The sequence below is a fragment of the Chelonia mydas genome, chromosome 1 (genome assembly GCF_015237465.2).
Source record: "Chelonia mydas isolate rCheMyd1 chromosome 1, rCheMyd1.pri.v2, whole genome shotgun sequence".
Lineage (NCBI taxonomy): Eukaryota > Metazoa > Chordata > Testudines > Cheloniidae > Chelonia > Chelonia mydas.
This window is the reverse complement of record NC_057849.1, coordinates 77,647,803-77,662,681: the sequence shown is the minus strand read 5'-3', so window position 1 is coordinate 77,662,681 and position 14,879 is coordinate 77,647,803. Positions and strand designations below refer to the sequence as shown.

The following is a 14,879-nucleotide window of genomic DNA, read 5'->3' as shown; positions in this document are numbered from 1 at the left end:
GCTTATTGAGGAACTGAAATATGCCTTGATTATTCATGAAGTGTTTTCTCAGCAAGAAATAGGCTCTGGGGCTCATTCCATTGCTTGGAAAAGAAAAACCTGCCTTGTCAAAAATTAATATTCACTTACTTTTCTGAAAAAAGAGTTACTGGGCAAAAAAAGAACCTCTTTCGAACTCTTTTAAAGACAGTTAAGCCATACTAGAGAATGTGTATTTATTATGTCAAAACATGTTTGAACTCAGGGTCAGAGATATTCCACTAAACATTTTGAATGTCACGAATGTTGCTGCTTTGGGTAAATACAGATTGTAAATAGCTTGCAATGCCTCATTTGAAGTCTGTATCTTCTGGAAGTATAGTATATGACCAGAATCTTGTATAGAAGTATTTTATCATTTAAAAGGCAACATTCCTATATTTAAAAAGACAGCCTATGTCAGTTATCTTTTTGATTTAATTACTGTTAATCTGCCTTTCTGACTAGAAGGATGAAATGAAACTTAAATGGTGCATAGTCTTTCTCCTGTACAGGTATGAATTTCAGTCAGAGGTAGGTTTGCATATTGTTTTTCCAGACTCGATTTTGTAGGCTTTCTTTAAATAAGCATGTGTGACCAGGCATGTGTAACCAGTGGAGTTGGCTGATTATTTAAGTAAAACATATGGATCTTTGTTTATAATACTTTATTTAGGGTTGGGAGCATCCAACATCTCAAGCAGGGGCAGAAGGGAGAGAGTGAGTTCTCTGTGGAGATGTGTTTTTCTGTTGTGGATGTAGAGAGAAAATAGCAGCAGTCAGAGACCCAGTATAAGCAGAGCTTTCTTTTAAATGTTTTCTACATTTTCCCCTCTTGGCTCCTATATGAAGCAGCTCGGTCACATTGCAATCATCTGTTTTTGTATTTCCCTCATTTGGGTAGCTGGAATATGAGCTGGCTCTCATTTCTAGCTGATTCTGTCATTTCCGCTAGGCCCCAGCTTGGGTGAATGCCAACACCAACAGGTGATCTTTGTAGCTGCAAAACAGCAGGAAGTAGGCTGCGCATGTATGAGACAGTTCACCAGAGGGGCTGTCTGGCCTGTCTCCATCTTTCTTTGTAATTAACACGCCCTCCCCCCATCTGAGCTGAAAATCTGTGCAGAACAGCTCAGCTGTGGCAGCCATTGAACAGCATATAAGGAAGAATGTTAATAAAGGGTCCAAGAAGAATACAGGCTGCACAAGTGCAAAGGTGCACTTTGGTCTTAAAGGGAGATCGTGGTTGGTCCTTTTAAGGAGCTAGAACAAAATTATACTATCTGCTATAAAATAATATCCAGTCTAAACATTGTGGAAAATAGGGATTTAAGTAAATTGCTGACCTAACACACTAAGTCTCTTATACTTAAAGATTAGTTTATAGCAATATAGCAATTCATTTTAACTTTTTTCTTTAAAATAAGGGGCTTATTTGTGACATAGAGTGGTGTACTCAGCCAGACTGAAAGTAACGTGGCTCCCTTGAACTAGGATCATCTTGAGTTCTGGAACAAGGGGCGGATGCTGCAGCAGCAAGGCAAAATACTGTCATAACTAGCTATTGCAGCAAGAGGTGCAGCCTGAGCAGATAATTGCAGAAGCAGTTTTAGAAGACACACAAACCTTCCAGGAATCCTCAAAAAGGTTTCAATGGAGGAGGCAAATTTAAAAAGATATTTTAATGTAAACTAAGCTGTATTTAAAAGACCACAATGGCTTAAGGAAGACAGTTCCAAATCATTACCTCCAGGACTTAGATTAACCCCTTAATACCTGTCAGCATATCACATTATTGTGATATGTTGTGTTCTCAGAAACCCTAACTGCATGTTAGGGTGCAGCCTGAGTCCTTGGTTTAGGTACTTGATAGCCTTAATCCTTTACAAAACTGACGATATGCCAAACTCCATTTGTGCTTTATAAAAACGGAAGCTACATTACCTCTCATGGACAACAGACTCTGTGCTCTTCTTCTTCTCTTCTTCAGTGCTTAGCCAAACAGTCGGCCGTAGCAAGCGTTCGCCATTTGATCCATTCCCGTGCAGCTGCAAAGGACCGAGAGTCCAATTTCGGAACAGACTTGATTCATCCATGTAATATGGGGTCTGCCTCTGAGCTGCCTCCACCCCTCAGTCAGTGAAATTTTATCCCGGATGTTACAAGCCACCCAGAGAACGCCGTTCACTCGAAAGTCTTGTAGCATTCTCGCGATATGTCTGAAAAGCATAAGATGCCGTCTACAGACAATGGCCCCAGGAGACTGTAGACCAGAGCGACAGTAAACATATGCAAAATGAGGTCATTTCACTTTATGTCCAATATATAACGTTGGCATTTTGTGTGGAAAGCCTCCAGGTTTGCCCAATCTGAGCGACATAGTATCCATGTTTCACAATTGAACAGCAGTATGGACAGGGTACAGCTTGAATAGATCCTGAATTTGGTTGTCATGCCAAGATGAGGATGATTCCATATCTGTTGTAAACCAGTGGTTCTCAAAGCTGGTCCGACGCTTGTTCAGGGAAAGCCCCTGGCGCGCCGGACCGGTTTGTTTACCTGCCACGCCCACAGGTTCGGCCGATCGCGGCTCCCACTGGCCGCTGTTCACCACTCCAGGCCAATGGGGGCTGTGGGAAGGGCAGCCAGCACATCCCTTGGCCCGCGCCGCTTCCCACAGCCCCTATTGGCCTGGAGCCGTGAACCGCAGCCAGTGGGCCGCGATCAGCCGAACCTGCAGACACGGCAGGTAAACAAACCGGTCCGGCGCGCCAGGGGCTTTCCCTGAACAAGTGGCGGACCGGCTTTGAGAACCACTGTTGTCAACAACCCATGGCAGATGCTGCGATGGCAATCTGGTGGAGACCCTCTATGTGAGAGTTGGAGGAACCGGTGAGTATAAAACCCAAATAGCAAAATCTGGAACTTCTTTGACAGTTTCATTATTCAAAGAGATTGGGGTTGTGGGTGGACCTGATCCTAGATTTTACAGCTTTGTCTTTGACCACAAAACATGGTCTGTCATTCAAGATGGCATTCATAGCAACTACTATTTGATCGCTGAGACTGCGGATTGTGCAGAATGCTGCCTTTAAGTATCTCCTGGCTACTCTGAGTTCAACATCATCTGCTACTTGGTTATAATATTCCTCGCGATCATGAAGTGCCAGGGTGTTGAACTTTCACTTCAGCTGATTATGGGAGCACTTATCGCCACGCTGGAGGGCTGTTGCCTTCAATTTAATTGTCTGGAAGGCTCCTTTGATGGCCATAGTTGATGTGCTGGGCTCCTGTAGCCGATTATCTGCTTGGCAGATTGGTCGAGGATGGAAGAGAACAGGCGACCTCGACGTTGTCTGGCAGGTCAGCTAGGACTGAGAGTCTATTGCTGATGTCAATAAAAAACCTGTTGGCTAAACCCAGCACGCGGAGAAGTGCATTGAAGTCAAACTTCTTCATCATTGCAGAGGATGTATTTGCTCATTGAAACAGCAGCAGCACCATGCGGGCAACCACTAGGTGGTGATCCGTGTTCACGGCACATTCCACACCGCAATATACTCTGCAAGAGGTGAAGAGCACCTGTGACGTGTGATGATGTGGTGCAACTCCTTCTGAGTGATGCCGCCATGCGAGATCCAGGACATCCGGTATATGCGTTGCCACTTGAACCATGACCCAAGAATGGAAAGACTCTGGGAGGCACAGAACATGAGCAAGTGGCAGGAGTTATCGTTGGGTATACCTGAACCTTAATGGCCAATAACCTGTTCAAGCCCAATTCAGAGAGTGCCAGTAACTGCATTTAGGTCGCTCAGGATCACAAGATTATCATGTGGAGGGGCAGTACGTACTGGAGATTCCAATTGATCACAGAAGTGATCTCTGACTAAACCACGTATGGGTTACTATGACAGTGAAGTGACCATGCCAATGTTTAAGATGTACAATAAGTAGTACAATAAGTAGTTGAGAAGACGTGGGCATCCACGTTATCAAGGAGGACTTGGCCTTGCCTCACAGTAGTAATGCTACCCCTTGTAAGTGGTTAGGACCGCCAAAATACAGAATTAATGAATCTCCCACCTTGTGGTGTCCATGATCTATCAGCCTTGCTTCTGTTAGGCCTGCAGTTGATATGCCAAGACGGTCCATTTTGCATGAGGTAATGACCTGATGACCACACCTGTAAAGAATTGCAATATTCCAGGTTGCAATTTTGATGGATTCGTGGCGATCTCAGCTATAATTGAATACATTGTCACGGTATACTGCAGATGCACCTGCTGACATCACAGGACATGTCCCCAGGGGGGCTTTGTTGCAAGCCCATCACAAGTGCACTAGGGGAAGATGGCATCGACAGGGCATTAGCAGCTGAGAGCAGAGCAGTGGTTTTAACCCTGGTACTGAGTGCTGAATTACTCATGCTGATCAAAACCAATAGTGAACGATTGTCCCAAAGAATACCTCGCCCCAGTTATTGAGACGGAGTCCCAGTAATGAGAACCTTTTCCTGATCTACCAGTACTGGTTTCACACAATGCGACCCAAGCTGTTGAGTCTTTCTCAGCAATTTCCTTCACCTCAGATAGCTAGGTGCGGCTTGTGCCCTGCGTCTTCCCTGCCTGTATTAGCAGTCATTTTCAGGGTTCTCACTGGACCTGTTCACCTTGCATAATGCCCAAAGTGATATTTTGGACCAGCCTTCATCACTGATGGCATAGGTCTCACAAGCAATCCCCTACTTCAGATGTTACACCCCGTACCACACTGAGGTACAGGTTGGACTTGGGGGCTTTAGGCTGCCAGTTTGACAACTAAAGTGACTGGAAGGTAGATTTTTCCATTTAACCTTTTGTTGAAAACTGCACTCTGTGACAGTAGTGTAGCCTTGCAACACACCTCAACAAGAGTTGACTGTCTGAAGAAATTGACTGGGAAGCCTATATCAATTCATGCGGTAGAAATGAAATGTTGCAACAGAGCTGCACAAACAAAGCATTTGTAATGGCTGAACATTCTCTTGCTGTACGCAAACCAAGAATGCACATAGTAATGAGAGTAAAGTGGAATGTGATACATTAACATATTTAGTAATGATTGTGCAGCTTAGCAGGCTCTAGCCTCATTAACTAAGCCAGGAGTTTGGAACTCTATCTGTCTGTGAAAGGTATGTAGTTCTGTAGTTTGTCAGGCAACTGGAGAAACCTAAAGTTAAAAGGTTTCAGAGTAGCAGCCGTGTTAGTCTGTATCTGTAAAAAGAAAAGGAGTACTTGTGGCACCTTAGAGACTAACAAATTTATTAGAGCATAAGATCCGTGAGCTACAGTTCACTTGATAGGATGCATACAGTGGAAAATATAGTGGGGAGATTTTATATAAACAGAGAACATGAAACAATGGGTGTTACCATACAGACTGTAACATGAGTGATCAGGAAAGGTGAGCTATTACCAGCAGGAGAGCCGGGGGGGGACCCCAACCTGAAGCAAATACTCACCAGCAACCACACAACAAAAACATTAACCCAGGAACCTATCCTTGCAACAAAGCCTATTGCCAACTGTGTCCACATATCTATTCAGGGGACACCATCATAGGGCCTAAATCACATCAGCCACACCATCAAAGGCTCATTCACCTGCACATCTACCAATGTGATATATGCCATCATGCACCAGCAATGGCCTCTGCCATGTACATTGGCCAAACTGGACAGTCTCTACATAAAAGAATAAATGGACACAAATCAGACATCAAGAATTATAACATTCAAAAACCAGTCGGAGAACACTTCAATCTCTCTGGTCACTCGATTACAGACCTAAAAGTGGCAATTCTTCAACAAAAAACTTCAAAAACAGACTCCAACGAGAGACTGCTGAATTGGAATTAATTTGCAAACTGGATACAATTAACTTAGGCTTGAATAAAGACGGGTAGTGGATGTGTCATTACACAAAGTAAAACTCTTTCCCCTTGTTTATTTCCCCTCCTACTGTTCTTGTAAACTTCTGGAAATGGCCCACCTTGATTATCAGTACAAAAGGTCCCATCCCCCCCCCCGGTCCCCCTGCTCTCTTGCTGGTAATATCTCACCTTTCCTGATCACTCTTGTTACAGTCTGTATGGTAACACCCATTGTTTCACGTTCTCTGTGTATATAAAATCTCCCCACTATATTTTCCACTGTATGCATCCTATCAAGTGAGCTGTAGCTCACGAAACTTATGCTCTAATAAATTGGTTAGTCTCTAAGGTGCCACAAGTTCTCCTTTTCTTTCTAAAGTTAAAAGGTGATCAGTAACTATAGCAATACTCCACAACAGGTTGTGCATTAGTAGGCTGCTAACACACAGCTTAGTTCCACCAGCAAAGTAGTGCACCAATACTCCACTGATATAGACCCTGGCTTTGTTGTTATGGTTATTTATTTAAAGAGTCAACAATGTACTTGGCTCTGAATAATATGCAAAATGTAAAGGGTCCCTATCCCAAAGAGCAGAGGATGGCCAGGATTCTTGTACTGTTGGAAGTATTTTCTGCTGAACTGCTGGCTCTTTACTGGGTACTCTGTTAATGACCAATGCAACATAGAGCCTAGAAAAGGCTTCATAATTGGGGCCCTATGAAATTCATGATTCGCTTTGGTCAATTTCACAGCCTACTGGTCTTAAAATTGGTCAGTTTCACAATTTCAGATGTTTATATCTGAAATTTCAAGGTGTTGCAACAGTAGCATTCCTGATCCAAAAGGGGATTGGGGGTGGGGTCCCAAAGATGTTATATGGAGGTTGCAGGATTGCCATACTCATGTCTGTGCTGCCTTCAGAGCCCAGTTCTGAAGGCAGCAGGTGTGGAGTTTTCTGCATCTGGAGCAGGTTCCCGGAGGTGAAGGTAGATCCGATCTCCCCAGTGCTGCTGGGAGTGCCCCAGATGGGAGCTCCAAGCTGCTAGTCAGGGCTGGTGGTGGATTAATGTATAGGCCTATGGGGCCTTTTCCCGAGGGCTCTGGACAATTTGAAAAATGGGTGCCCCAGCACTGGCAGGAGCTGTTGGGGCTGAAGCCCTGAGCTCAGGCTCCCTGAGCCCAGGCAGGAGCCAGGAGGAGAGGCAGAAGCCCCGAGCCTGGGCAGCCCGGGCAGGAGTCGTGGGGGGCAGCAGCCCTGAGCTGGGCACCCTGAGCCCTCATTGGAGCCACGGTGGGAGGGGAGCCTGGAGTTCAGGCAGGAGCTGGGGGGGGGGTGGAACCCCCTGTCCTGGCTGGAGCTATGAGGGGGTTGGCAGCTCCCTGCCCAGGTCCATTGAGCCCTTGGCAGGAGTCACAGGGGGTGGAAGCCCCAAGTCTCAGCTGGAGCCATGGGGGGCGAGGGCAGCAACCCCGAGCTGGGTGCCCAGAGCCCAGACAGGAGCCACAGGGGCAAGAGAACAGAATCCCCGAAGCTCGAGTGCCCAGAACCTGAGCAAGAACTGCAAGGGAGGGCAGCGGCAGCCCTGGAGCTTGGATGTCCTGAGCCAGGGCAGGAGCCAAGGCGGGGCAGCCCCAAGCCAGGCACCCCCAGCCCCGAGCCAGGCAGGAGCTGCAGAGGCTGGAGCTATGGAGGATGGCAACCCCCAGTCAGGAGCTGCAAGGGGTGGGGGCATCAGCAGCCCTGAGCCCCGGCAGGAACTGTGGGGAGTGGCAGCAGGGGGGTGGCAGCAGTGGGTAGAAGCCCTGGCACTAGGGTTCCCCGAACCTGGGCAGGAGCCACAGGGGGAGGGCGGCAGCCCCAAGCCTGTGTGCCCTGAGAGCTTCTGCTCTGCCTTTGGAGGTGGGTGTGATCTCCCCCTATAACAGCTGTGCAGGGAAAGGACAAGTCCTGTCCTTCCCCATCCCAGCTGATTTTGGGGAGATCATATTTCACAGGGAAGGGCTTATTTCACAGTTCGTCGCATGTTTTTCAGGGCCATGAAATTGGTAGGGCCCTATTCATAATCCCTTCAGCACAGGAAAAGGAAGTAATGTCAGAGATTGTGTGGGAGCTGGGACCTACTCCCAGTCCTCGCTCTGAGTCTAGTCTCTGTCCACTAGACCATGTTGCCTACACTAACAAGAGAAGGCTATTCAGTTTCTGAATAATGAGTCCATTAAAAAAAAGGGTCATTAAGGGAAACAAGTCTATCACACCTTCTCCTAGCTCAGCTGAAAGCGAGTTCACTATCATAATGTTATAAAAGGTGATCTTAACAGGGAGCCACTGTATTACTTGTCCATGCTGCTTTACATTCAGTACAGTGAGGTAGGCTGTTTAGTGTGGTATATCTTGGCTCAGTCACAGATTTTATCATTCCATCATTGTGAAATCAATGAAAGCTTCAAAATCTGTGGCTGTTATTTGCTGAACTGTAAATCCTTCATAGTCATATTTACTTTGGAATCTGCAAGTCCTTCAAATATATCTTCTGTCTGTAGGCTGCAAAACGTAAGTGAAATAAGATATCCTTTAGAGTACAAGTAAACTATGCTCCTGAAAGCATACTTACTGAATGTCCGTACTCACTGAGCCTCATTTGAAAAAGTCAGTTAATAATAATAATAATAGCTAACTTTAATTAAAGCCTCAACAAGTATACATGCCTAAACTGAGTAATTGCCTAATCTTATTGCCATAACCCATGTCCTTTCTCTCTCTGTAACCTCCTTGCTGTTTTTTATTAATCCCCACTAGTTGTCTTGTCTCACACTAGACAGGCTCATTGGAGTACAGAATTTGTCTTTATAATTGTTCTGTAAAGCACCAATTCCCTTTTCAGGTACTATAAAAATGATAATATTAATAATTTGGCATGTGCACTATGTCAAACTTTGTGTTTGCTTGCTTTTGGTACACAGACACAAAATAAAGATGATTGCTAAATGTTGATAACTGAGCCTGTCAAGGTTTCTTCCCCACTCTGAACTCTAGGGTACAGATGTGGGTACCTGCATGAAAGCCTCCTAAGCTTACTTTTACCGGCTTAGGTTAAAACTTCCCCAAGGTACAAACTATTTTACACTTTGCCCTTGGACTTTCATTGCCACCACCAAACGTCTAACCGGGTATCTGATTGGGAAAGAGCCGTTTGGAAACGTCTTTCCCCCCAAAATCCTCCCAACCCTTGCACCCCACTTCCTGGGGAAGGTTTGGTAAAAATCCTCACCAATTTGCATAGATGACCACAGACCCAAACCCTTGGATCTTAAGAACAATGAAAAAGCATTCAGTTTCTGAAAAGAAGAATTTTAATAGAAGTAAAAAGAATCATCTCTGTAAAATCAGGATGGTAAATACCTTACAGGGTAATTAGATTCAAAACATAGAGAATCCCTCAAGGCAAAACCTTAAGTTACAAAAAGACACAAAGACAGGAATATCCATTCCTTTCAGCACAGCTTATTTCCTCAGCCATTTAAAGAAATCATAATCTAACGCATATCTAACTAGATTACTTACTAAGTTCTAAGACTCCATTCCTGTTCTGTCCCCGGCAAAAGCATCACCCAGACAGACCCTTTGTTTTTCCCCCCCTCCAGCTTTGAAAGTATCTTGTCTCCTCATTGATCATTGTGGTCAGGTGCCAGCGAGGTTATCCTAGCTTCTTAACCCTTTACAGGTGAAAGGGGTTTTCCTCTGGCCAGGAGGGATTTTAAAGGTGCTTACGCTTCCCTTTATATTTATGACAGAGCCATAAAGTAGACCCACTGAGGCAGGGAAAGGAGAAATGTAAATTGATTATTTATGACTATGCACATAAATAACATGTGACTTTTAATACACATATGCTTTTTCTAGGATTGTACATTTCACTTATGCTCAGAATCATCAGAGGTCAGTAACAATCAAGCCTACATTGCTTACATCACAAAGTAATTATATGATCTCATTACACTGATCATCATTTTCGTTGTTAATTCAATGTTGTTTAACTTTTCACTTGTTTCTCCACGATAAATGTGGCAATAGACAGCCATCCGGCTCTAGTGTTTGAAAGGTACATAAGGCAATGCAAAGAAAATTGATTGGCTGCTATGACCATTAGAGGAAGAAACCTTACTTGAACCAGAAGTAACTTGAGGGAAGTGAAAACCGGCTTTAATTCTCTAGCAGACCACTGAATATTGAGGTTGTATACAGTAGTTCAGAAATACATTGACAGTCTGGTTATGTTCAGATCATGCTCCTTGGTTTTGTTTTATATCCATCCAAGACAGCACTGGAAATTTCCCTACCTTTTACAGATAGCACTAGATATGGGATTGTGTATGGGGGCGTTAAATGTAAATTTTAAAATAATTTAATTTCACAATCATTATAGTATTTCGCTTTTAGTTGCTACTGCCTTCCACAATCTATGACATTACTGGTCATCTAAGTATATATATTAGCTTATATTTTCTACATTATGTTACAGTGCCAATAATTCTGTAATTCTGCTTTTTTTTAAAGCTATTGTATGAATTCTTTTTCATGTCACGTAAATGACTGGCCAGGGGCTTTGGTGGAGATGGTTTTATGATAGCGGTGTCCCAGCCTTAGTCTAAGAGGGTCAAGGTGGCATAGTATGGGTAGGGCAGGGATGACAGAAGGTGTGCTGGAGATGAGCACTATGCCTGATCCTCCATTGGCATAAGCAGTTAGAGCTTAAGCCAATGATGGAAGTTAAAATAAAATAGGCTCCATGTAACTTCCACCACCAGGGGCAATGATGATTACAAAGGGTTATTACTAGGTGACACAATGTGAAGTGAAGAGTTTTTCAAGAATAATGTCCTAACCATGAGATCTATGCGGCTAGAGAATGGTCTCCAACAGGAAGTGGCACTAACCCCACTATCTAGCCATTTAAGATAGGACTCAACAAGACACTGGGGAATATATTGCAGAGAACAACTGTATATCGTTAGGGAGATGGCCTAAAGGACGCAAAAGGACGTTTCCATTTCTAATGTCTGTGATCCTATGAATTTTGCATTTTAAAGCTGTCCTTTCTTACGACATGCAATATATTTTTAAATGTCTGAAATACAGTACACCAATTTGGAAGTCTTTATAGCTATACTGTTGTAGAAGACAGCACACCTATATCAGTTGGTTTACTTTGTGGCACGCATATGTTTGTACATGTAAATGTATATATTTCACTGAAACAACAAATGATCTAAAAGCAGAAACAAATATGGAATCATCAAGGTCATATCTGTCAAGGATGGTCATTTAATAATTTTCCAGGGGTTCTGTAACTCTGCCCTTTTTTTGTGGGCAAGGAGTCCATTAATACCAACCTATTGTGATGCTGGCAGGCCACATGCCAGCTCTTGCCTAGGCTGCAGGCATTTTCTGAGAACTGGCAAACTCATAGCTGGACACCAGACCAGTTCACCTGTATGTTAATTTTGCTCAAAATAGGTATTAGTCTTATAAGAATGTATTTAATGTTCAGACTCTATGAAATGCTTGTAAGTTGCTCCATGCATTAATCTCATTTGTAATGTCTGTATTCCATGCTATAAGGAAATATGTAAGTTTTGCTTTATAACTTTGAAAATGTTTGCTTTGAACTTGTGAACCTAGGCACAGGAATTGTCCCCTCTTCCCGCCCATCCAGAATGATCAAAATTGCATGAGCCATTAAGGAGCATCACAACGCAAAGGATTGGTTAATGGCCCTATCACACCTTGAAAATGCTATATTTAAGGAACCTCATCCTGTGGACTTGGAAGCTGAATGAAGGAAATAAAACAAAGGGCAGGTCTACACTTACAATGCTGCAGCGGTGCAGCTGCACCTCAATAGCACTTCAGTGAAGACGCTACTACACCGACGAAGGCCTCCCATCGACATAATGCTATCTGCACTGGGGGTTAGATCAGGATAACTGTTTCGCTCAGGGGTGTGGGTTTTTCACACTCCTGAGTTACATAATTATATTGATGTAAGTTTATAGTGTAGATCTGGGGAAAGTTACGGAAAAATTTCCCCATCTCTCTCTTTGCTGTTTTTACTCTGACAGAGCCAGAGACTCTAAACTGAGGTTACCCCTGGGTCCACCCTGAAAGACACTTCGAATTGACAGATCACTATAACTCTGTCACTCTTAGAACGTAGATGATAATTCATTTGTGTCTGTTTGCTTGCTGTAACCTGTAAATAACTATTTTATTTCTAGTTCCTAGTTAATAAACCTTTAGATGGTTTATTACAGGATTGGATACAGGTGTTGTCTTTGGTGCAAGATCTAGGGTACCAGTTGATCTGGGGTACGTGACTGGGACTGGGACCAACCTGAATGTGGTTTTGATATAAGTGACCATTTATCACTAAGTCCGGTTTGTCTAGGTGGCAAGATTGACAGGAGAGTCTAAGAGGACTGGCTGTGATTCAATGTATAGTGATCCAGGAGTTCACATTTCTTACTGTCTTGGGGAAATCTAATTATAGAACATACCACCAGTTTGGGGTTTCTGCCCTGTTTTTGACAGTCTGCCCTGGGATAGGCAATGATGGTCGTGAGCCACTCCAGACAGTGGGACACCCATCATTAAGACTAACTGCATTCTATTCAAACATGTAATCCGTTTATCATATTTTAAATTCAGCACATCACTATTTCACAGTGCAAACATTTTGGAAGCACAGACCTGCTGAAATACTATGGACTTTCATACATGCAATGGTTGCTTCTAATTAGTAAGAAGACTAATTTTTTGAAAGGTCAGCCCAGAGTTACACTGAACTGAAGTCTCACAAAATGATCCAAATTGGTTCTTCTGCTTGAGATGAACTTAATTCTCCAGTGTCAAAAAGAATGGGATTATACTATCAAATATTGTAAACATAAATTATCTTCCCCTCTGGATTTCTCTGGGTAACACTGCCTGCAGTGACTGAAGAGCATGAGTACAAACCTCAGGGCATAGTGTTAGGAACCAGAGCACAAAGCCAGAATTAGCTGTGAGTTCTATACTTAGATTTCACCAACCATTTATTAAGTGTAAATTCTTCAGACAGTGTAACAGCCTAAACATGGAGTCACAGACAATTTCCTTGGCGACTCTGGTCTGTTTGGCCATCCAGGTAAGCGTACCTTTGTGTTAGATGGTCCTTTACTCCAAGAATCACAGCAATATTCAGTTTACTCCCAGTCCCAAAGAACCAGTTACTTACCCCGGGTCAGCTGCACCTTAGATCTCGCACCAAAGACAATGCTTGTAGTCAATCCTATAATAAACTATATGAAGATTTATTGCATAGAAAAAGGAAACGAGAATTATTACCAGGTCAAAGCAGGTAAACATATATCCACAAATGAGTTACAGTCTTAAGTTTCAAAAGATAATAGAAGTTCTTATAATAAGCAAGTTCTATATGTTTTATAGGGCTAATTCAGGCTAATCTGCTGGGAATCTCTTGATTATGCCCAGAAAATCCTTGCCCCCAGAATCCAAGCAGCATAGAGATCCTAAAATCCTTTGGTTTGGGGTTTTTAACCCCTCCTTTGTTTTGTGTCTCTCTCTGCTATTAATTACTTCATACCTATCAGGTCACATTTACAGTTTATAACATCTAGAGTGCCGACTTTCCCCAAATCTACCTGAGGCCTGCAGCTAAAATCAGTGGTTCTTAAGGTTGACTGAATATTTGTCGTGGAGCCAGGGGGACATTGTGGTTTAGTTGTCCATAAAGGCTGCCTTTTTCCCTGTCATGTTTCAATGGTAGACCTCTGTGCTGCATCAATATTTGTAATAGACAATAGCTCTGTAGTAGGAGTTCAAGCCTTATAATTGTGATTTTTTAAAAAAAGATACAAATAAGATCTCTTGCTGCAATGATTTGCTTAAATGTAACAGAGACAGGGCTATAAGCCCAGGACGAGGCATAAAGGTCACAGCTTCTGTGAAAATTTTCTCTATTAATAGTCTATAAGTATGTTGTTTCTGCCAAACTACTACTTTGAACCAAATTGGTTCCTCATGGCATGTCTGATATCCAGGGCGTATCAACATGCTCTTTGTTGTCTCTAGACATCCTGCGTGGTCCCTTACTCAGACTGCAGTTTTATCAACATGAGGATGTATTAGATAACAAAACCAGCAGAGGAGAGTTGAATAATCAAACAATCTGTAAAAGCGGAAGCCTGGTTTTTCTCTAGAGAGACAAGGTGGATGAGGTAATATCTTAGAGCTCATCTCTGTGTGGCTTGAGAGCTTGGTCTCTCTCACCAGCGGAACTTGGTCTAGTAGAACATATAACCTCACCCACCTTGTTTCTCTAATACCATGGGACCAACACAGCTAAAACTCGAATGGTTTTTCTCTGTCATTTACCTTATCTCCTGAGCCTGCTCCTCTTTATCTCTTATGTAGAAAAGGTTCCGTTGCTTTTTCCCATTTTACGCCTGATTTTGCAGACTCACGTTTGTGTATAGTACCATAGAGATATATGTAAGCTGAACAGAGAGCTTCAAACATGGTACCTGGTCTGAGGAGTTTACAGTCTAAGGCTCTGATCCTACAAACACTTAAGAACGTCCTTAATACTAAGAACGTGTGTAGCCCCGTTGAGCTCAGTGGGGCTACCTGTGCTTCACATTAAGCACTTGCATAAGCCTTTGCAGGATCCAGGCCTACAGTAGATATGATTTACCAAATATGATTATGGGGTTGCTAACATTACACAATGTGAATTCTGTGTATTTATTTTTGTCTTTAGATCTTCCTGGGTTTGGGGTGACAGTGTGGGTTATTATTGGCAAGGGTCTGAGGAACCATAGGCTCTGAAAATGGCTGTGAAGGAGAAGAAGGTTGAATGTTATACAGGAAGGGAAGCCATTCCAAGTG

General features: G+C 43.3%; 1 protein-coding gene across 8 annotated transcripts in view; it reads left to right on the top strand.

The window, feature by feature from the left end:
• KLF12 (Kruppel like factor 12) overlaps positions 1 to 14,879 on the top strand; it is a 362,839-nt gene that overhangs the window by 276,109 nt on the left and 71,851 nt on the right. The window contains exon 7 of one of the 8 annotated variants that reach the window (XM_043533904.1): positions 9,834 to 9,869. The exons of the other annotated variants lie outside the window; for them this stretch is intronic. Coding sequence (XP_043389839.1) covers positions 9,834 to 9,869 — 36 coding nt within the window. The remainder of the gene's footprint in view (positions 1 to 9,833; positions 9,870 to 14,879) is intronic. 8 annotated transcript variants of the gene reach the window in all.